At 35.8% G+C, this 24,050-nt stretch overlaps 1 protein-coding gene across 2 annotated transcripts in view; it reads left to right on the top strand.

Annotated features, from left to right (window-relative positions):
• The window catches only part of ITCH (itchy E3 ubiquitin protein ligase), a 124,766-nt gene extending 100,742 nt beyond the window's left edge, over positions 1–24,024 (top strand). Inside the window, exons 17-25 of one of the 2 annotated variants that reach the window (XM_060030945.1) lie at positions 675–763; positions 2,506–2,665; positions 2,971–3,104; positions 3,405–3,545; positions 8,123–8,243; positions 8,677–8,781; positions 10,710–10,806; positions 14,670–14,742; positions 23,238–24,024. In XM_060030945.1, the coding sequence (XP_059886928.1) occupies positions 675–763; positions 2,506–2,665; positions 2,971–3,104; positions 3,405–3,545; positions 8,123–8,243; positions 8,677–8,781; positions 10,710–10,806; positions 14,670–14,742; position 23,238 (921 nt within the window). In that variant the 3' untranslated portion in view covers positions 23,239–24,024. Of the gene's footprint in view, positions 1–674; positions 764–2,505; positions 2,666–2,970; positions 3,105–3,404; positions 3,546–8,122; positions 8,244–8,676; positions 8,782–10,709; positions 10,807–14,669; positions 14,743–16,854; positions 20,310–23,237 lie in introns of those variants that run through there. The other variant, XM_060030944.1, reaches the window with a different exon arrangement.
• The last annotated feature ends 26 nt before the right edge of the window (positions 24,025–24,050 follow it).

Raw genomic sequence — 24,050 nt, 5'->3', positions numbered from 1 at the left:
ATTCTCTCCAGGCCCTGTCATTTTTTTTCCTAAGAGTAATTAATGTTTGTAATCTTCTACAGGCCCAATTTTGGGCAAGTAATTAAATACTTTTAAAAAGCAAGAACCCAAATGACCTCTTCATTGTAGCTCAATAATGGTACTGTCCTTCAAATATGAAGATGATCTTATTAACCACTGTAGTAGAATACAAAATTTGAGTAGTTTTTCCAGGTTTCCAGGTTTTTTCAAATTAACTATATTTTCTCTGCAGCCTCTGTTTTTCATTTCCAAGTTAGCCAATTAGTTATTATGTGTACCTTTTGGCTATAAAACAAACCCAAACCTACCCAAACCAAAAAGGACCTAAGCTCTGCTCATGGTCACAGTTACTCTGCTCTAAGCAAATGAGAGAAAGAAGGAACTTTGTCAGTAGTAGGATCATTTAAAAGAAAATTATATATGTATAAAGTATACAGAAATATAGATATGTATAATTTATAAAACATTATGAAACTTTAATGTATTTTCTATATGTGTGGTGTTGACCAAACCACAGACAGCATTCTATGTCATGGGGAATTTAAGTTACTTGTAATGCAGATTTCTAACCTGGAAGTAAGTGGTATAAGGTGTTTCTGCTTTTACTGATTCTTTTACTTCTTCTTTTTTTTTCTTTTCTTTTCTTTTGGTAGATAATGAGCTTCAGTCCCCAAGATCTGCGAAGACGTTTGTGGGTGATTTTTCCAGGAGAAGAAGGTTTAGATTATGGAGGTGTAGCAAGGTAGTGATAATATGAATACTCAGAACTTAGTTCCTTTCCTCCAAAGGTATCATTACACTTTGCTTGCAAGTATTATTTTCTCAATTTTCTGTTTCAGGAAAATGAAATGTAGCAAATTTTTGTACCTTTATTAATGTTGCAATTATAAAATTTCAAGAAACATTAATTCAGCACTTTCTAAGGTACTGCTAGTTGATTTCACCCACATCACTCCTTTAATCCTCAGGATAACTCTGTGAGAGAATTTTGCAGGTAATAATGAGGTTTAGGGACTCACCAAAGACATATAACTAAGTTGTAGAGCCTGGATGCAAGCTTTACATCATCAAACCAGAAGCCAGTGCTCAGTCCACCACCTCATATCTGTTCCACAGAACATACAAGGCCCTATAGTGTTCAGGTCACTTTCTCCATCACAGATTCCTGATAGAGATAATAGTCATTCAGTTCCCAACTGAGATTAATATATGTTTTGAAAATACAGAAAGCTGTATAAAGTAGGAGTTGAAATTATAAATTCTCCTTTCTTAATATTGGAGCTTCTAATCAAACCCCTAGAAGATAGACCCAAGCAGGAAATTGCTTTGCTTATTCCATAACAGTATATCATAGCAGGTTAAAAATTTGCATAGTGGTGGCAGTATGGAAAGCCAAGGACTTTGTAGTCAAGACTGGATTTGAATCCTTTTTCTGCACTCAATAGTATAGCTTGGGGCAAATATCTTCATCTGTAAAATAAGAATGATCATATCTACTTCTCTGGGATTATTGTGAAGAGTAGAAATACTGTTTATTAATATCCTAGTTCAGACCCTGTGTCTTTGTGGGGTCACTAACTGGTGGCTACATTTGAGGGATTTTTACTTAGGTTTTGTTTCAAAGCTCACATTTCAAATGTATGAAGTAATCACAGGTAAATAACAAATATGAATAGAAACATTTAATTTTGTATTAGGTAAAGATAATTCAGGGGGGCAATCATTCCTTCTTAACTAGAAAATTAACTAGCAGTACTAAAGTATAAGCAGGATTACTACCAGAGGCCATAAATCAACAAGAAAGGAAATCTCAGGCATGAGCTGATACCACATACATTGCCCCAGATTCACTCTGCCTACTGTTCTTCCAGACCTTCACCCGTGTTACGTAGTTAATAACTATAATCTTACGTTAGTGTTGGTTGGTATTTTCACAGCATTTGAATTAGAGCTTCTCAGTATTTTCCTAATGAATGAGTAGCTTGAATTAAGTGCTTTATTGCCTCTGTGAAATTGGAAGGTTTTTCGTATTTATCTAAGATTTAGAGAGCAGTGGAACTTAATGAGCATCACTGAGGGGCTTTGTAATGGATGGAATAATGTTAGACTTGTTTCAACTGTTCTAACCACATGGGTCAACAGTGAATTTTAAACTTGCCTATGTATAGTATTTCACTGATTCTAAGACTAAATTTTTCATATTTTAACATCTCTGAAACTGAGATGTGTATTACAATTGGAAAAAATTTGTTAGTGGTTCATCAAATAATGTTGTCTTTAAAGTCAGTGATGTCTTAGATTCTTTGAAATATGCAGTGTGTAAATATCTCTGTACAATAGATGGCAGTTTGTACAGAAGCAGTGACTAGAGAAATATCACCATCAGGGGAGTATAGATTCCTGAGAACTTTATAACACTGCTCTTTGATTTATTGGTATGGTTACTTACAAGATTTTTCATCCTAAATTTTCTTTTGATTTCAGAGAATGGTTCTTTCTTTTGTCACATGAGGTGTTGAACCCAATGTATTGCCTGTTTGAATATGCAGGGAAGGATAATTACTGCTTGCAGATAAACCCCGCTTCTTACATCAATCCAGATCACCTGAAATATTTTCGTTTTATTGGCAGGTTTATTGCTATGGTAAGTGCAAGTGGAGAACTGTGTTTACTTTGCTAATTTAGCAATACTAAAGCATTGTTTCTTTAACTTTCTCATTTGAAATTTTCTCATCATTAAGATATGTCTAAGATTGGGCTTGTTATATCTGCCCTTTCCCCAGAAATATTCCATAATAGATCATATGACAGGGGAGTTTGTTTTGTTTGTTAGATGAGTTCTTCATTCAAAAAACAAAAACATTCTGAAATACAATGAGATATATAAAATCTTTTATATCTTATAAAATATAAAATTATCTTTAATGGTATTGTTTTCTTCTTGCATAGGCTCTGTTCCATGGGAAATTCATAGACACAGGTTTTTCTTTGCCATTCTATAAGCGTATCTTGAACAAACCAGTTGGTCTCAAGGATTTAGAATCTATTGATCCAGAATTTTACAATTCTCTCATCTGGGTTAAGTAAGTTTGTTTCCTTTTAATTTATCATTGTTGTGTTGGTAATGTATTCAGACTGTAAGCATGTAATTGGTTTACTGAATTTAAATGGTTTACATTAAACCTGTCTCATTATTCAATATGATAAATTTTATAGAAATATCTTAGGCAAAAATGTGATTTTAGAGCATAATGTTCCAGTTTTGTTGTTAATTCCGATGTTACAGTTTAACAATAGTTATTTAAGAACATAGTCCTTTAGTTAAAAAAAAAAACTCTTACATGACTGAATCAGTGTAACAGTGTTAACTTTCATTTGGGCAGAGAAAACAATATTGAGGAATGTGGTTTGGAAATGTACTTTTCCGTGGATAAAGAAATTTTAGGTGAAATCAAGAGTCATGATTTGAAACCCAATGGTGGCAATATTCTTGTAACAGAAGAAAATAAAGAGGAATATATCAGGTAAGAGAGAATGCTCCTTTTGACATAGTTTTTAGCCTTTCTGTTGGACTGTATAGTATGTTGATAATTGCTTAGTAATACTAGTGGACAGTATTTCAAAAAATAATATTTGCCTTTATACTAATTATTATGAGAACTCATGTATTATTAAGGATGCAATACACCACGTCATACCTTGTAAGTACATTGAGAGAGGAACAAGAAAAGTGCTATGGGAGACATCCTTTCATCTAGCTATAATCACGGAGCAAGAATCTGATGGTATTTAATTTGAGCCTTGATGGTTGGGAAGGATTCAGTTATGTAGAAATAAGAGCAAAAGTTATATGCAGAGTTACAGAGGCTGGAAAGCACAAGTCACGAATCGTAAATAAGAGTTGCCATGGTGTGTGATGCTGTCAGGCAGCTCAGAATTGGTAGCCCATTTGCCATGTCCTGCATTTCAGAAGCCAAGGAAAATGAAGAATCTTTAGAAGATGTTGTGGCTAATAAGTTATGATAACCCTTAAGAGAACAGTTAGAACTATAGCCCAATGGTAGGTATAGAGGCCAGATTACAAGAAATTAAGGACTAAATTCAGTAGACAGTCTAAATTTCTTTTTAACGAGTCTGGCAGCAAAGCCCATGAGAGATAGGACAGATTCTTGTGGAGGCAGCAAGGTAGAGGGACTGACTATCCTGCAGGTTAATTCAAACTGTTAACCTTACAAAGAATTAGTCTAGTGGATGCTAATGAGTTTAATGCCCCCCTTTCTGATATATTTCAATTTAACCAGAAATATGAAGATTTATAAAGTAATAGAAAAGAATTTTGGTCATATAAAACTTTAAGTTTTTCTCTAGAAGTGGGAGTTTTAAGGCTAGAAGCAGTGCTGGATCACTTTTTTAAATACCAATTCTGTAACTACTATGCCATGTAACATCATGGCATTGAAAAGAATCTCAAATTTATATGCAGATATTTTTGTGGGGAATATTTGAAGATCAGGTAAAATTTTTAAGTACAAAGATGGTTTTCTTAGTGTAGTCTCTTATGCTTTGCATTAGTTCACACTTTTAGTCTCGAGTTATTAGTTCACTGACATATTCTCAACACCAGTTCAGTCAGATAGGGGTGAGATTTCACATAGCTGCTGATTCTTGAGTTCCAGTTTCTGGATCTCTTGCCTGCTTTTCTACTTTTTAAATATTAACATATCCTCTCCACATTTCTTGTGATTAATATTTGCATGGTATATTTTCCTCCATCCTTTATTTTCAATCCTTTGTCTTTCTGTTTAAAGTCTGTTTCTTAAAAGCAGCATATTCTTAGGTCTTACTACTTTTATCCATTCTGATAATTACTACTTTTAGTTGCAATTGATACATTTAAATTTAATGTTATTACTGATATGATTGGACTTAAGCCTGCCACCTTGCTATTTGTTTCTTCTATTTCCCAATTTCTTTTGTTCCTCCTTTCCTGTCCTCTTTTGTATTAATAATTTCTAGTTTTCTTTTTATATATCTTTGGTTTTTTCTTAGCTGTATACCTCTTTAAAGTTCAGTGACTGCTCTAATGAATATATGCATCCTTAACTTATCACCTTTAATTAATATTATGCTAATACATTAATATATGTAACGTAATTTATAATTAATATACTACTTGTACATTATAAGAGGCTCATAATAGTATAATTCTGTTTATCTCATTTCAGCCATTTGTGCTATTGTTATTTTATTTCTTATGTTTATAACCCCATAATACTATATTCTTGCTTTAAGCAATCAATAGATTTTAAAAGAAATTAGGGAATAATAGTCTTTTATATTTACTCATGTTACTATTTCTGGTTCTCTTCATTTCTTTCTGCAGATCCATTTTTTCCATCTGGGATCATTTCTCAGCCTTAAAAACTTCCTTCACCATTTCTGTTAGTGTGTGCCTGCTGGCAATAAATTCTCTCAGCTTTTATCCAAAAACATCTGTATGTCATCTTCAGTTTTGAAGGATATGTTCACTAGATTTAGAATTCTAGGTTTATAGGGGTTTTTTTTCTCTTTTTTTTTTAAACACTTTCTTTCAATAATGTCATTCCGTTATTGTCTTCTATTTTTGATGATGTGAGCCACTATTTCTGTTGTTTTCTGGATGAAATATATGTTTTTCTCTGTGGCTTTTAAAAGATTTTCTAAAGGTTTTTTAGCATTTTGCCTCGTATATATGCGCTTTTATGTTCTCCTGATTGATGCCATTTCAGCAGTTATGGAAAATTTTTGTGCTTTTTCTCTGTAGATGTTCCTTTTGCTTCGTTCCCTCTTTCACACTTCAGAGACTTCGGATACATGTATATTTAACCTTTGATATCATCCCAGATGCTGTTTATATTTTTTTCATTTTCTCTGTGCTTCAGTTTGGGCCATTTTGATTGATCTGCGTTTGAATTCACTGCTTTTAAGTTCATCCAATTAAATTTTCATTTCAGATATTCTTTCATTTCCATTTGCTTCTTTCAAGAGTTTCTGTGTTGAGAATCTTTATCTCTTCATATATTTTGTCCATCTTGTCCTATAAATTATTTAATACATTTTTAATAGCTTTTAGAAAGTATTTACTAACTTCAGCATTGGGCTATCAGTTGGCCTTATTCTATGGATTTTTTTTCTCTTATGGGTCACATTTTCCTGCTTCTTTGCCTAGGTAGTCATTTTTTATTGTGGATGATACATGGTAGAGACTCTGAGTTCTTTTTTTTCCCCCCTTTGAAAAATATTGAGTTTTGTTTTTTTTTTTTTTTTTTTTTTTGAGTTTTGTTTTGACAGGCAGTTAAATTAAGGACAGATCACATTGATTGTGTGGAAGCTTGCTAGAGCTAGTCTACTTCCATTTTGCTTTTAATCCTAAAACATAATGTTTATTCCTAGAACATGGTTCATAGTCCTTACAATGGAAAGCCCAAGGTGTTTTACCATTACCTTGTGAGAATTAAGCTTAAATTCTGTCTCTACAGCCCTAGGTGGCTGCTGAAATTTCTGGTTGGATCTTTGGCTTTCCATTTGTTCATTGCACAGGGTTCCTTGGAGTTTCATCGTCCTAGACATGTGTATTTAGGAGTGAGCTAAGGAGTTGAAGTGTGTTTCTGTGCAGATTTGGGAGCTCCTTTTCTTTGTCTTCTTTCTTCTAGGGGTTTTTCTGTAGCTGCTTTGGCAGCTTTAAGCTCCCAACCTCATGTCTCCTCAGCCCAATAATACTGTTGCTTTTAGTTTGAGTTTCATTTCCCTGTGCTCTTTGTAAACTGGGAAGTGCCCTCAAAGGAAAAGCCTAGTAAATGCGGCTCTGCTCCAGTGTGCCAGCTTCCTTCAAGAATCTTGTCCCCACCAGTTTCTGCCTGCCTTTGGTTTCTCTCTGATGCCTTCAGACATTTGTTTTCTGTAATTTGCCCAGTGTTTATCATTATAATCACCCGGAAGATTAGTCCAATACAACCTACACTGCCATTTTCCAAAATTTCAGAGTTTTAATAAACTTTAGGACTTTGGTTGTCTGAAATTGTCATGAAGTAATCAAATGCCTAAAATACATGTTTGTTTGCTTGTTAAAATTGTTAAAAATATTCTGTAATAAAACAAAGTTTGTATTTGATGTGATTTTAACTCTGTTAATATGTATCTATGTAGATGAAGATTAGAAGAAAATCTAATCTGATTCAATCAATATGTCCAAAAATTTGAGTCAGTCAGTAGAATTTGAGCACTGAATATTTGATACAAAGGAATTATTGCTCACTTTTTTGGTGTGATGATAGAATTGTAGTTATGTTTTTAAAAAACATAAAAAAATAAAGACGCAGACGTAGAGAATGGACTTGAGGACACAGTGGGGGAAGGGGAAGCTGGGACGAAGTGAGAGAGTAGCAGTGACATATATACACTGCCAAACTTAAAATGGATGGCTAGTGGGAAGCTGCTGCATAGCCCAGGGAGATCAGCTAGATGCTCTGTGATGACCTAGAGGGGTGGGATACTGAGGGTGGAGGGTGGGAGGGAGGCTTAAAAGGTAGGGAATATGGGGATATATGCATACATATAGCTGATTCACTTAGTTGTACAGCAGAAACTAACACAACATTGTAAAGCAATTATACTCCAATAAAGATGTAAAAAAAAAAGAAAAAAACTTTAAGCTGCTTCAAGAAAGGAATAGCTTATACTCCTGAATCTCCCCCAGCATTGAGCATAGCATTGCGCATATTTGAGGTTAAGACCTTAGTTAATGATGAACTAACCTTGAGTTACAGAGATTTTGCATAATAAATTATGCAAATTAAAATAAAATTAAAAGAGACCTCATCTTATAGAAATATATACTGAAATGTTTGTTTAAAATGAAATTATATGCTATCTAGGGTGGATAGGGGCATAATGAAATAAGATTGGTATTGAAGCTGAGAGGTCTGTACATAGGGTTCATTTATTTTACTTATATATATATTTGACACTTTTCATAATAAAGTTTTTAAAAATTATTTTTACACTCAGAATTTAAAGGTAAAATCTAAACTTCCTCATAGTTTTTTTTATATTTATTTACCAGAATGGTAGCTGAATGGAGGTTGTCTCGTGGTGTTGAAGAACAGACACAAGCTTTCTTTGAGGGCTTTAATGAAATTCTTCCCCAGCAGTATTTGCAGTACTTTGATGCAAAGGAATTAGAGGTAATGAGTTGTTCTTTCCTCTGCAGCATGCTGGTAAATAATGCCTTCAGGTGCCTGTTTTCAACTCACTTTACCATCTTTCCAATGGCAAAAGTATTTTTTATTCTGGCAGTATGTTTCTGAAGCATCCCCAGAGGTTAAAAGAAGTCCATAATTTATCCAAATATATAAAGTGTTACCAAAAAAAGAAAAGTATTAGAACCTCTATCCAGTGAGTGACTTATATACCTGAATATGTGTATATATGACACCAATCATGGAAACTCAGCTTTTACAAATAATATAGATAAAATTCTTGATACACAGTTTATAAGTCAAAGCCTCCTGATTAAATTTTTGAAAGTTGTTTAATACTAGTCTTAACTATGTCTAGCATTTTTATATAGGTTGTACAGTTACCTAAAGAAACCATTTGTCTTTTTCATCCCTAAAGGTTCTTTTATGTGGAATGCAAGAGATTGATTTGAATGACTGGCAAAGACATGCCATCTACCGTCATTACACTAGGACAAGCAAACAAATCATGTGGTTTTGGCAGGTTTGTCTCAGTTTCTTTCTTTTGGAATACCGTAATTTTTGTAGAAATTGCTTACCACATATGGAAATGAGTCACAGAAAAAGTGTACCAGTATGTTAAGGATCCTCATTCCATTCTATGCATTACAATAAATGAATACCGATTATAACAGCATTCTTTCACTATTGCCAGGTAAGCAACACACACCTTGCACCGTTGCCCAGAGTATAAGACAACCCCAGATAATAATATTCCCCTGCATTTGATCTAAATGCTTTTGGAATTTTGTAGAACTATCTGAAGTATGGTTTTCATCATTCATAGCTCATTAAGAATTATTTAATGTTTAGAAGGTGTAACTTAAGGGAGAGCCTTGGTTTGGAATCATAATGGTGTCTCTTCACAAAATTTCTGCTATAAGCACATGAAAAGTTGCTCAGCATCACTAATCATTAGAGAAGTGCAAATCAAAACCACAGTGAGACATATACCCATTAAAAGGTGGCTATTATAAAAAAAAGAAATAATCATCCTTGGTACAGATGTGGAGAAATTGGAACTCTCTTGCGTTGCTGCTGGCAATATAAAATGGTACACCACTGTGGAAAACAGTTTGGTGGTTCCTCAAAACGTTAAACATAGAATTAATATGGTCTAGCAATTCTACTCCTAGGTATACCCAAAAGAATTGAAAGCAGGGACTCAAACAGAAACTTGTATAACTATGTTCATATCAGCATTATTCACATTAGCCAGAAGGTGGAAGCAATCTAAAATGTCTATCAAGAGATGATTGGATAAACCAAATGTGGTGTGTATATATATATATATATATATATATATATATACACACACAGTGGAATATTGTCCAACCTTAAGAAGACAGGGAATTCTGACATAGGATACAACATGGATGAACCTTAAGGATATTATACTAAGTGATATCAGCCAGGCACAAAAGGACAAATATTGTATGATTCCACTTATATGAGGTATCTAGAATAAGCAAATTTGTAGAGACAGAAAGTAGAATAAAGGCTACCAGGGACTGGGGAGAAGGGAGGCAGAAGCAAGGAGATAAGTTTAATGAAATGAGTTTTTGTTTGATATAATAAAAAAGTTCTGTAAATAGTGGTGATGGTTACACAACAGTGTGAATGTACTTAATGCCATTGAATTGTACACTTAAAATGGTAAATTTTTATGTTAATGTATATTTAACCACAGTAAAAAAATTTTTTAATGCCTTCTAATTATGTAAAGAAATTTATGTAAAGAAATTAATAAGAAGCTGAGGTGACTGGGCTTCTGTAACAAATACAATTAGTACAGTAGGATAAAAATTCTTTACAAAAAAATCATTTGGCTGAGACAAAATTCTTGTGCTACAGGCTAGAAAGAATTCTCTAGACACTTAATGTTTTGAGTCAGAATTGTAGGAGTTAAAAGCCACATAATTCTGGCAACACATAGCTACACCAAAACATAAAGAACACTGAGAGAAGAACATTACTGGGATATATCTTGGTCAGAATTTGTGAGCTTGATTTCGTTTGTTCATAAAACCAAAAAGTCTGTTCTGACTCAATCTCTTTGTCCTTCGTAACCACATGAATTTCTATAGGACAGGCAGATCTAGAGGGAAAAGGAAGGGTGCCCTAGAAGAGCTGATCTTGAGACTGCATGAGTAAGGAGCTCTTGGGCCCAGGGCACTCTTCTTTTTCTGTTTCCCTATAAGGATGTGGTACTAGGATTGGTATAGGGGAAGGTTGGTAGGGCTTTTGACAAACATGGAGAAGCTCTACCATCCACAGTGGTGGATTCAGTCATTTTCCAGTGCATCTGACACTGGGAGTTTGGTTAAGATTTGAAATGATTTTTTTCTTTCTTGTTTAGTATTCTGAACGTCACATATGACCTATGTATCTCTTTAAATGTGCTTTTAACAGTTTGTTAAAGAAATCGATAATGAGAAGAGAATGAGACTTTTGCAGTTTGTTACTGGAACCTGCCGATTGCCAGTTGGCGGATTTGCTGACCTCATGGGTATGTCAACAGGATCACTTTTCCTATACAGAAAATTGTTTATCACACTGCTGTTATATTAATGTGTATACAGTGTATCAAATAACAAAGACAAGTATATTTTCTTAACTAGACACAGTTAACCTGGATTTGTATCAGCTTTTAAATCACTTTGTAATCCTTACCTCTAGAAGTTTTTAACTCTTAGGCTAGACCCCACATTTTAATGGTCTTTTAATGGTAGGATAATGGTCTTCTATATATGTAGATGTTTCCTCATTCAGTCATATAGCAAACATTTCAGTGTCTCCTATGAGAGACACTACTATTGTTTGTATTATATTTTAATGACTTGTTTACCACTCTTCCCTGTTATACCTGGAGCTCCTTGAGATATAGATCCATATCTTCATCTTTTTATTTCTAGTGCCTAGTACAGTGCCTGTCACATAATAGTCACTGATTAAATTGTATGTTATTTTGAAATGAATGACCTTAAGAATATTTATTTTGTGACTAAATAAGTAAATTCAAGTCTTTCTTTAACACCAACACTATGCAAGTACCATAAGAGGATAGAAGTTGTGATCCCTAAGTCTGTTTCAGCTGGAGAAGAGAGAGTCAGAATTAAAGAATTAAATAGGCAGTTCTGGATATAGTGTGTGGAACCAGTTCAAGACTTTAAAAGCCAGACCAAAAGAATTTGGACATTACTTAGGGTTTTGGAAGCTATGGGAACTTGTTGAAGACAGGTGAACTTGCTGAAGCTGCCTTTTAGGAAGATTTGATAGTAAGGTATAGCATGCAGATGGAAGCTGGAAATAGGAAGAATGATTAGAGCAATGATAAGAACCTGATCTTAGGAGATAAAATAGGGATGGAAAAGAAGAGAGAAATGCTAGAGAAGTTCCAAAGGTAGAAATAGGACTTGATTAGAAAACGAAATATAAAGGAAGAATGTTTACCATGTTATGAAACATGGAGAAGTTGTGAAGTGTAAAGAATCTGCTGAGTTTAAGGTGACTGTCAGGCAACCAAGTAGAAAATCTCAGTGAGGGGACAGTTTTACAGGTGTTGTTAAAGCACGAGTTTAGAGGTAACAGTAGAGAGAGAAAGTAGACTCATAAGAGCAATGAAGCAGTGACATTTGAAGCTGTGAGAATGGATGGGCTTATGCAGAAATAGAATACAGAGAAGAGTAGAGAGAGCTGATGCTTAGAAACATTTAGGGGTGAGACATAACTAGCCTAGAGACAGACTTAAAGGAGAGGCCAGAGAATAAATATTTTAGTCTCTCCGAAGCAATATAGAAGGGAAGTTTTTATCTAGTGCTACAGAGAAAGAAGTCTCAAAAAGGATAATTTGTAAGTCCTTTGAGAATGCTCTGTAGTTTGAAAAAGAAACCATGTTGGCGGTTGGAGAGGTAAGGAATAGTGACCAAAATGAAGAAAAAACTGGTACAAGCTTCTCAGTATAAACTGGAAGTCTGATTATTAAAAAAACAAGAACTAGGTCTTCTCTTGGGAATAATATTTGGGGTTGGATGGAGCAGTCTAAAGCAACACAAAAGGATACCTGTGGAAGACAGACAGTGAGATTGTGGTTCATCAAATTTTAAAGGACATTGGTTTAACCTTTCATCCACCCAATGTAGGAAAAGAAAATTGTAAGAGTGATGTATATAACAATTTAATCTGGTGGTTCTTGACCTTATCAGATCTAATATCCCATTTTTTTTAACATATTTATAATATCCTCACGGAATGAAGTTGGTAGATGTGAAATAACGTATCTACAATCTCCAAAAAATACAGATACATAACACTAACTGTAATATAAAGAAGAAAGTTTTAAAAAATTATTTATAAAGAAATAATATTTATTTCAATACATGTATGTTTGGGAAAAACTCTATTAGAAGACACAAAATGTTGTTCCTATTTAGAAGAAAAGATTTGGGCTTAAGAGGTCAGAAGCCCTTCTGTATAAGAATCACTGGAATATGAAAGAACAGATAGAAAAGGTAAGAAATAATAAATAGACAAATAAATATAAGAAAAAGAGGGAAATAATCTAAGTGAATTAAGGATAATATACCTGCTAGAATAAATTATAGCTGATCAAAGTAGAGAAAAATGAGGTAGATCTTATTTTAAAGTGTAGTGTCTAATCACGAAATTCCAGTATAGGCCAAGGCTCTGATATGTACAAAAGCCTCAGAGACCTTTTTAAAGTTGAAATAGGCTGAAAAATAGGAAAAGAGGTGCAAGAGTCTATCTGGAAGTTGTTTCGTTTAGGGACAGTGTCAGAGTAAGATTGAAAACAACAGGCAACCTGAAATTAACTTCATTATATAATGTTTACAACATGATGTCTTACAATTCCATAAAACTTTAGAAAGCATCCAGGGTAATAGTATTGATAATATGACATATTTGTAAAATAGCCTTTATCAATGAAATTCACTAAAATCCTTCATTTCATATTTCTCTGCTATTTTATTTAAAAAATTTTTATTTTTGTCTGCGTTGGGTCTTCCTTGCTGTGTGCAGGCTTTCTGTAGTTGCAGTGAGCAGGGGCTACTCTTCGTTGAGGTGCATGGGCTTCTCATTGCAGTGGCTTCTCTTGTGGAGCACGGGCCCTAGATCTAGGCACATGGGCTTCAGTAGTTGTGGCACGTGGGCCAAGTAGTTGTACTTTGCGGGCTCTAGAGCCCAGGCTCAGTAGTTGTGGTGCAGGGCTTAGTTGCTCCACGGCATGTGGTATCTTCCCGGACCAGGGCTCGAATCCATCTCCCCTGCATTGGCAGGCGGATTCTTAACCACTGCACCACCAGGGAAGTCCCTCTCTGCTATGTTAATATTTGATTCTAAGTCTATTAAAAGCAATCCAGACTCTACTGTTACATACTAATTAGCACTATTAAACGAAACTTTCCATCTGTGTGGTTAGAAATGCTGTAATATATTGAGAGAATGTGCCAGTACATAAACCATTTAATAATTTCATGCTTAATTATTTAATCATTTTAACTATCCTTTTTCATAATGACCATATCCTATGTTACTGGGCTTTTCGCATAACTACTTGTGAAAACACTTCAATGTGATTAGATACAAAAGTACTACCACTTTATATTTGTACTGGGTTTAGTCAGGTGGAACATGAGAAAGTTCTTTGGGTATGACTATCTTACATATGGCAGAACAATAAGTGTGCCTGGCCCCTTCTTATTTAAAAGTCCAGTAGTATACCAGTCCTTATGACCACCAGTAAATGCTTTTTAGGGAGCAGTAGTGACCTTTTTAGAAAACCAGTGCTTAAAGATAACCATTAACAGCTGACTCCAACACAAGGTAAATGAGAGGCAAGAATGGGGTGTTAGGTGTGTAAGGGTCTGCCCTATAGGACCTATAAGCACAAGCATTGTTAATATTGAATTCACTAGGTTGTTTACATTTTCTAAAGTTTTAACAATTTTCTGTTTAAATCAAGTTTTGTAAGACAGTGAGCTGTAGTTTCCCCATTGTGTTTAAAACTAAAATTAAGCTTTTTATGTGTTCTCTTATGTGAGGTATTGTTAATTATAGCATTCTGTTTTTCTGGCTAAGGAATACTAGATAAAAGTGCATTTTCTCCTCTTGGGCATACATTAACAATGTGGTTCTCAAACTCTAGCTCTCAATCAGAATTGCCTGGAAGCTTGTTAAAACACTGTTGCTGAGCCTCACCCCCAGAGTTTTTAATTCAATTCAGTAGGCTTGGGTTAGGGCCTATGGATTTGTGATTCTTAACAAGTTCCCTGGTGATGCTGATGCAGCTGGATTGGTGATAACAATTTGAGAACCATTGCACTATCAAACTGTTGATGATTTCACTTTTAGGGAGCAATGGGCCACAGAAATTCTGCATTGAAAAAGTTGGGAAAGAAAATTGGTTGCCTAGAAGTCATACCTGGTAAGTAAAATCAGAAAGATTCAGTTATGTGTATAACTGAATCACTTTGCTGTACACCTCAAACTAACACAACATTGTTAATCAACTATACTTCAAAATAAAAGAAAAATTAAAAAGAAAAAAGAGTGTAGAAAATAGCTTTTTCCCATTTATCCTGTATATACTAAAACGTGTTAGAAATGAAATACTTTCCCCATGGTATTGAATTATTTTTAATAGCTTTAGTGAGACATAATTTATGTAACAAAAAACTTACCCATTTTAATTCAGTGATATTTAGTAGATTTTCAGAAAAGTAACCATCACTATAATCTAGTTTTAGAGTATTTCCTTCATCCCAAAACAATCCCTGTTGCCATTAACAGTCAATCCCTCCCCCAACCCCGAATTTTTTTTTTTTGAAATGTGATATTTAGAAAACTTAACTTTTCTGTGTAGGCAGAGGAAGAAATCAAGTCTAGATAGCTGTAGGGAGAGCTACTCTAACATGGTGACAGAAATACTATTTTCTTATTATAAATGTAGTTTAACCACATTTCCAAAAATGTACAAAACTAAAAACAAACCCTAATCTTAAATACAATATATTGGAATTCAACCTAATGTCAACAATAGTTGAACTTTATTTTGTGGGACATTTCAGTGGTCATATATATACCTTGCTGGATATTTGTTTATTTTCCCTATCTACCCTTTTTATTTGTTTTATTGTTTGCTCCTTTGTATTTTCATACATATGGCTTTTTAAAAATAACAGCTTGGCATGTTTGTTGAAAATCAGTTGACTGTAAATACATGGGTTTATTTCTGGATTCTCAATTCTATTCCATTGATCTATATGTCTGTCCTTAATGGCAGTAACATTGCCTTGATTACTGCAGCTTTTCAGTGAGTTTTGAAGTTAAGTATGCATTCTCCAACTTTTTCAAGATTGTTTCTGCTCTTCTGGGTTCTTTGGATTTCCATATGAATTATAAGATCAGCTTGTCCATTTCTGCAAAGAGGTCAGCTGGGATTTTGATGTGAATTGCTTTGATCATTTTGGGGGAGTAAGGTCATCTTAACAGTATTAAGTCTTCTGATCCATGAATATCAGGTGTCTTTCCATTTGTTTAGGTGTTTAACTTATTTCAACAATGTTTCATGGTTTTCATTACACAAGCCCTGCATTTCTTCTGATAAATTTATTCCTAAGTATTTATTCTTTTTGAAGCTACTATAAATGGAATTGTTCTCTTAATTTCATTTCAGATTATTCATTGCTAGTATATCGAAATACAATTGATTTTTTTACATTCATCTTGTACACATATATTTTGATTTGATCTTTTCTCCCTTTTTTTAAACTTGGAACAGATTGTGCCATTACATTATTGTGAATAGCTTATCTCAGTCACACATGAAAACCAGCCTCATTACTTTTTCAAGTTCCATGTTTCCATTTGTTCATTTCCATAACCGTAAATTTATTTTCCCTTTGTGGATAGCATTATTTCTTCTGTTGCCAAACATCTACCTGCACCTTATCCTAAAAATATAGCAGAGGACCAAGGCTTTAGGGCAGATTCACTACCTGTTACCTTGTGAAGGTGTTCTTAATATGGCCCAAAATTAGAAGATGCCTTTAAAAACTCACAGCTAAGAATAGGACAGAGAAATTCAGTCAGACCAACATATTAGATATTAGAGCCGAAAACTTTTTTATTCTTAATGGGATATACTTAAAATCTTTTGATAAGAGACCTATGACTCACAAAGCCTGAAGTATTTACTGTCTAGCCCTTTACAGCAAAAGTTTGCTGACCACATATAGATTAGGGTGGATGGGAAAGCTTGAGAGGAGTAACATTTTACTGAGTACCTGCTGAGCGCCAGTACTGTGCTATATATATGCTTGTTTATTCTTCACTCTATCCCGAGAGATAAATATTGTTGTTCCCATTTTACCAAAGAAAAAACCGAGACTCGGAAAAGTAAAAAACACATGCTTAGGGGCCCAGTGACAGAGCTGGGATTTGAACCTAATTTTGCCTGGCTTTAAAACCATTGTTACACTGCCCATATGATTCTTAGTATATTTCCTTTTCTCAAGCTAACAATTCTTACTTTTAGTTTTAACCGCCTGGACCTGCCACCCTACAAGAGCTATGAGCAACTGAAGGAAAAGCTGTTATTTGCTATTGAAGAAACAGAAGGATTTGGACAAGAGTGACTTCTGAGAGCTTGCACCGCCAAAGGACAAGAACTTATTTGCAATGTTTGTCCTTTTCCTTCTTTGCCTATTGCACATCTTGTAAAATTGGACTGTGACTGTTTAGAGAGTTACCTTGAGTGTAAGTAAATTAATGTTATCGTTGAGACTTATCTCCCAGTGATTCTGGATTTCTTCTCAATGTTCCAGAACTCAGATCTGCAAATGACTAGTCAAAACCGTACTTAACATGGAATTAACATAAAAATGAAATCTGCCTTGTCTTATTCCACTAGATTGTTTCCTTAACAAAAATTTTGTATATGTGTATCAGAAGTCTCATTTGGGAGTAGGGTTTTTTCTTTTAGAGATTCTGAAAATATGCAGGGAAGTCCCTTGGTAACTAAAATATGTAAGATCTTCCTGTTAAGCCTCATGGTAAGAGGTATTTGTTTAAAATAGCCCAGCTTCTGGGGATGTGAGCAAACTTCTGGCTTGTGCTCTCCCTCTTATTTCAGCCTGGCCTGACTGTTGTTTTTCCTTTCCGGAGCATGAAATCCATGCATCATTTTGATGTTATCTCTAGAAAGGAGAGATGTGAGACTCTTGTATCTCTCTACAAAGTAGTTTTGTTAATTTGAATTCAGAGAGAAGTTGGTCCCAGCCTGCAAATGACTGCATAACTCTCTTCATTTGGAAGTTTGTTGTAATTGCCTTGCAAATACTAAACTTCACAAACAATATTAACACTGTGCTTCCTTCACTGTCTGTATAAAAGTTAACCTAGAATTGGAATTAATTTAGCTGAATTATTTGAAGGCCATCAACAATTTTTATATGTTCCTGTATATTAATTGCATCTTTATAATTTTATCATAATCCAGCAACTTCAGTTACGTTTAATTATTGCTAAGGAGTTCAAGTTATAACTAGAGTGCTTTCTAATCCAAGTAGAGGTCAGTGAAACATCCTGTAAAATTACATTTTCATTAGGGAGGGAGAGCTGTGGTACTGGCTAAAAAGAAGGGAGTAATACGTTTATTCACAGTACATTTCTAGTAACCACAGAAATGTATTCTGTATGTGAATTGAAACTTTTTAAGTTGATAATTTCTCTGACACCTGTTAGAGTAGTTATTTCCATTCTTTCCCTTGTCCTGATCTGGATATTCTGTTCACCTCTAAAAATTTTAACAGGTTTTCCCCATGACTGTTAGATTGCTCTGTTAGTAACTGATTAATGAATGCACTTTGACCTTCTCTGTGGGAACTTTTTTAACTTAGCCTGCTTAGACTCTGTCAGGATGACAGCTGTCAGAGGTTTGACTTTATGGACAGTGGGAGGAAGCCGAAGCCAGCTGAGTGCCTATCATAGCTGAACCCTGAGGACAGCCTCATAACTCATGAGATAGGGACTTTGGCAGGTTTCAGTACCATAGCATGAACAAATAGCATTGAGCCAAAAATCAGCAGAGAATAGCAAACCCCTCTCGTATATGGAAAGAAAATGGGGGTTTTTGTCCCTAACTACTCTTCCTTTTACATCCTGGAAAAACAACAAAAACACTTTGCAACTTGTGTATCTGTACTCTAAAACACTGCCATCATAAAGCATACTTAAGTGAGTGAAAGGGTTGCCTCATCCAGAAATTGTTAGTGTAAAGGGAGAGATGGGGCTCCCCCCAATCCTATCTTTATTTTGATTTTATTCTACTTACTCTAGGAAATGTAGTACAGTCTCTAAGCCCTAGTTGTTTTCAAAGTAGTGACTCTGCCTTTTTGTTGGTAGGGGGCAAAAACCTCTTGCTTTGTCTTACAGAGCGAATGTCTGCCAACTACCCATTCGTTACATAAGTCTGAATTTTGGTAATATATGGCTATGGAGATTAAGCCTTCTATAAAGACTTCCTATTGAGGTGAATGCTCACATTGAAATGTAGTTACCTACAATATTTACTAGAGATTTATGAGATTAAATTAAGAGATAATGTAAGAAAGTAGACTTTTTTTGTTCTACATAATGCTTGATGATTCATTTAGGGACCTAGAAATATTGTTCAAAAATGTATAAATATCATCCAAAAGGCTTTCTGCCCTATATTTTTAAAATACAGAATAGTTATATTTGAAGTAGTCCTGGCCCTAGTTCTATAGGGCTTGGCTATTTAATATTTTTATGGAAGAAACGTTTAGTTCTGGAAAAGGTAAATGCTTGTATATATTTTTGCAGCCTGGGATCTCCCTTACTCCATTTCTTCCTTTAATTTAAATGGCCACATGTATATGTCTTTCCCTGCTGTGTTAGGAAAATGGGGGCTGGATATCCCAAGAATCAGAGGTTATATAAAAATACTGCAAATAGACAGCAGACATAAATATCTACCAAATACTATCTTAAATTTTGGTCCAAATTGATCATTTGGAAATAGATTTATTGTAAGTGTTTAATTAGAGCGATTTCTTAAATCTGAACTAAATTGCTTTTAGAGTCCATTTTTCTTTGTAAGCATTGTAAATGCTAATAAATACTGTTAATTTTTTTACTGCATGTTATGTTGAAATAAAAACAAAGTAAAATGAGCAATTGCCTTATTCTTCTGCTCTTTTGGGAGGCTGGGGAATGCAGCATTTCACATAATCTGGGTCTGGAGGGAAGGACCTCACTTGTTTCATCAAATAGAGTGATTTAAAACTGGTCCAGCAGCTCATAATAATGAATTACTGCTCTGTCTTTTATGATCTTATATCAGAGTGCAGAAGAATGTAATTTCATAAGACTTACAATAATTCTATTTAAAATTCAGGTACTAGTTTTTCATCAGGAGATTGACATACCAATGTCAATTCATCTGAAATTTTAGTGAAACATGACTCACCTGCCCAAAGAGGTCTCATCCTAAATGAACTGTTTCAGTCAAACTCTCTCTGCTACTTTTTATTTACCTGGTTAATAATCTGAAATGTTATTAGGGATGACTCATGGAATTAGATTTCTCTATTTTTATATCCCTCCTTGTTTTGGATGTAACTCCATCCTTTTAAACTCCTTTAGGTTAGCTACTTCTATTTAATATTATTGGCATCTCCAGCCCCCCTCATTTTTTTGTTTTTCTTTTAGAGTTATTTACAAAATTATTTGTATATATGCTATGCTTTCATTAACCAAAAATGGAATGGCAGCACTGAATTGTATATTACTGTATTGGAGTTCCTTTGTTTTCATGAACTGTAATTTCAAACACTCAGGTAACTTTACAAATACCACAAGGAGTGAAGTGCTCTTATAAAGGTCCTGCAGGGGGCTGCCTCACTTGCATTTCCCTAAAAGTTGTAAGACTGTTTACAATTAAACTTTTTGGTCCTTCATTTGCACACTTTTCTTTTAGTCTTGAGTAAGGTTTTCCCCACTTGCAGGGAAGCCTTCTATGTGAACAGGTCATATAGATTTCTGCCCCTCTGCTTTTGTAAGTGAGCAGGTTACAGCCTGTCTTGTACTGTGGAGTAGATAGAAAAAAAACTAGAAAGTCTCAGGTGAGACTGTATTTAGTGCCTATGTTGAAGAGAATCAAGATGAAGACATCTTTTCTGGGACAACCAGAGGTTTCCCTAAGACAGGATCCCAGCCATAGGTGCTCAATAGAAAATTACCAGCTGGCTACCAAGACTTTTTCTTATTAGGAAACCAAGTGATCATGCTCTTATTTAAAATGGATCCAGGGGAAAGATGCTAAGGGAAGTGGGTTTTTTTTTTAATATCCTGATCTAACAGTGACTGGAGGACAGGTTCCTTCCAGATCCTGCAAAGTAGGCCCTATCCTATTTATTCTGTCCTATATAAGCAGCTAGAAAGCTCTAATTTTCAGCGTGGCTAAAAAAAAGAGGGGAAGACATGTTCCCCCCAGTATGAGGAAATCTTTCATGGGAAAATAAGTAGTTACTTTTACTGACCATTTGGCTGTCCAGCAAACCCTATAAAACATCAAACTGGGACTCAGCTATGGCTGACTGGCTGCTATTTTCTGGACTTTTAGGAAGAGTGTCTCACATTGTGTAACTCCAGAACAGAAACTGCTGTCAATCGCAGCTCATTGGTCAATTCCCATATGTCTGTAGGGCTCCTTTGTGGTCAGGACATTTAGGGGAAGGATCCACGGGAATCTTCCAGGTCTTCAGTGGAGACCTAGGAAGGACAGTATTGGTCTCTTATGAACAGGTTCCCATTGAGCAGAGATGCTGTGGGCAGGAGGGTTTCCTCAAAGAAATTCACAGGGAAGGACCTTGAGAATTTTCAGTCATACCTGCAGATCGCTGAAAATAGCCATGCTGTTATTTTCCTCATTTCTAATTCAGACCTCTTCTATTTATCTTCTGTATCCTAGTGACCAATATCACACCTATATTTACTTAGTCCAGGACAACTGTCAACATTTATTACTATGTCCCAGACAATTAGATATGCTACATGCACTGTCAGTCTTCCTGGTCACTTTCAGAGAGGAATGATTATCTCTATTTTATAGAATAGAAAATAGGCTCAACGTAATTGAGTAACTTGAAGTGTCCACAGCTATTAAGTGGCAAGAGTGCAAATTGGAATCCAGGACTGTCTGATTCCAAAGACTGCGTGCTTAAACGTTTTGCTGTACTGCTACTCACAACCAGTTCAGCTGTTCCATAACCAGTTCAGCTGTCCCATCTAATTGCTCTCCAAATCCTATCGAATCCATTTCCAAAACTTCTTTTGAATCACTTCTTTCGGAGCTGCCCACATTACCACAGCCCACATCCATCATCCCTACCATGGTTGACTGTAGCAATTTCTTGTCATTGCCTCCATTCTCTCCATTCCATCTGTGCTGACTCAGAATGATTTGTGGAAGAGTTGTCTCATGGTTCTCCCCCTCTTAAAATATTACAGTGGTTCCTCCATTGCCACAGAATAAACTCCAAAACTCATAAGCCTGTCACTCAAGGCCCTGACTACTTCCAACTCCTCAATTCTTATTCTGGCTCCAGTCACATGAACTTTTTGCTTTTGTGATTGTGATCTTGTTCAATTCATTCACCCCCTCTCAGTCTGTTTCTCCATATGTAAGATAGTGGTGATGATCATCCTGTGCTTATGTCCCAGGATATTTTGAGGTCCAGTCACTGCAGCCCTTCTTCCCCTTGCTAAACGCTTTTATAATGTTTCCAGATTCAATAATCATTTCTTTGTATCCAATCCTTTTTTTTTTAACTTTACTTTGAAATAATTTTAGACTTACAGAGCTGTTGCAAAAAAAATAGTATAGTACAGAGAACTCCTGCACACACTTCACCCAGCTTTCCCCAATGTTAACATCCCATATAACTTGGTACAATTATAAAAACTTGACATCGGTAAAATGACACTAAACTACAACCTTTATACAGGTATCACCAGTTTTCCCACCAGTGTTGTTTTTCTCAGTCTCTTCCAATCTGTGACAGTTCCTCATTCAGACCTTGACATTTTTTGAAGAGTGTTGATCTGGCACCTTGTAGAATGTCCTAAGTTTGGTTAATGTTTTCTTAAGGTTAAGGCCATGGATTTCTTTTTGTGAGAAACACCATAGAGGTGGTGTGCCCTTGGTGCATGATATCAGAGGGCACATATCAATATATCCCATTACCAGTTATGTTAACCTTGATCCTCTGGTTAAGATGGTGCCTGCCAGGTTTCCTCACTGTAAAGTCACTATTCAATCCTCTTAATATGCAGATGCCCCTAGAAGGAAAACCAAATCCTCTCCCAATTGGAAGAGGCTACAGTGGAATGAATTTTTGGAGATAGATCATCTGCGTTGAATTCAGCAAGCTCCAGTGCCTCAAAGAAACACTGTAAGCTGAGGCTAACTAATTAGCAAATTATTTCCTGCTAGAGAACCCATAAATTTTTGTGGAAAACGGAACAACATAGTGTTGCAATAAAAATAGAAGTGAGGTGTTTTTTTTTCCCTCTCCTGAGAACAAGGAAAGTAAAGGGAACAGTGAACAGGCTGGAGAAGAAAACATAACCTGGCCTGAAAGTGTTAATCACTCCTTGCTTTATTTTTAACGGTTACTAATCGGTAGTGTCTGTAACTAGATTTGTACTTCACAAAGCTAACCTCACTCCCTAACACTATGTAAATTACATCCTGTACCTATCACGCTAAAGCTGTGTGAGTTACATCCTGGGCCTATCAACCCCAAACTTCATGTAAATTACATCGTGGTCCTGGTGTTTATATTCCCTGCGCCCCCTGGTAACAAATCACCCCCTGTAGCTTTTGCATTTCAGAAAGAAGGTCGTAGGCAGATAAACCAGAGACAAAGGGACCCAATTACCGGACTGCCTAATGCCAGCTGTGACTGTTTTGAAATGCAAGGAGAAAAAGAATGCGAGACCTTCAGTACTTTGATCCTTATCATATACCGGGGACTGCGAGCCCCACATATAAAATCTCCGTTTGGGGGTGGGGGAACACACAGTTCTTGAGGCGCTAGCCTGCTGTGTCTTCCCTTCTGCCTGGCAGAGGAATAAAGCCATCTCTCTTATCCTCTAAAATCTGTCTCGTATTTCTGTTCAGCATCGGTGCACAGAGAGCCAAGATTTGTTGGCAACAATAGGGCTCCAGAAGAAGGTGAGAAAATGAGGGAGCACGGAAATGTGAGGTGGCTTCTCCAAGGGAACACCGGGTGGCCGAGAGCTCGGGGTTCAAAGGCTGCAGACTCCCAGGCTAGACCTGACCGCTTCTCTCAGAGCCTGCATGGAATATTCCCAAGGGAGTTGCTCTGGAGACCACAGGGACGCTTGACTCCAGCCCGAACTCCGGATTTTCCCGCGTTTTCGGAGCTTTTTGGCTTCGCGCCTCATTTTGCCTGAGAGGAGGTCTCAGCAACCCCCGTCCTCGCCTTCAGAATCGCTCACCACCCTCCACCCAGAACCTGCAGATCCAGCTCAGACCTCGGTTGAGAGTTGAAAGCCTCTTCCAACAACGCGAACCAGCGTCTTTTCGGCACAGTGGGAATTAGGAATTTTCCATAGCTTAAGTGCTCCTTTGCTGTTCATCTTCGGACGGCACAGGGCAAGTTCCCCTCGAGCCCTGGGGCA

Source organism: Delphinus delphis, chromosome 15, assembly GCF_949987515.2.
Source record: "Delphinus delphis chromosome 15, mDelDel1.2, whole genome shotgun sequence".
Taxonomy (NCBI): domain Eukaryota; kingdom Metazoa; phylum Chordata; class Mammalia; order Artiodactyla; family Delphinidae; genus Delphinus; species Delphinus delphis.
This window is presented reverse-complemented; position numbering and strand designations above follow the sequence as displayed.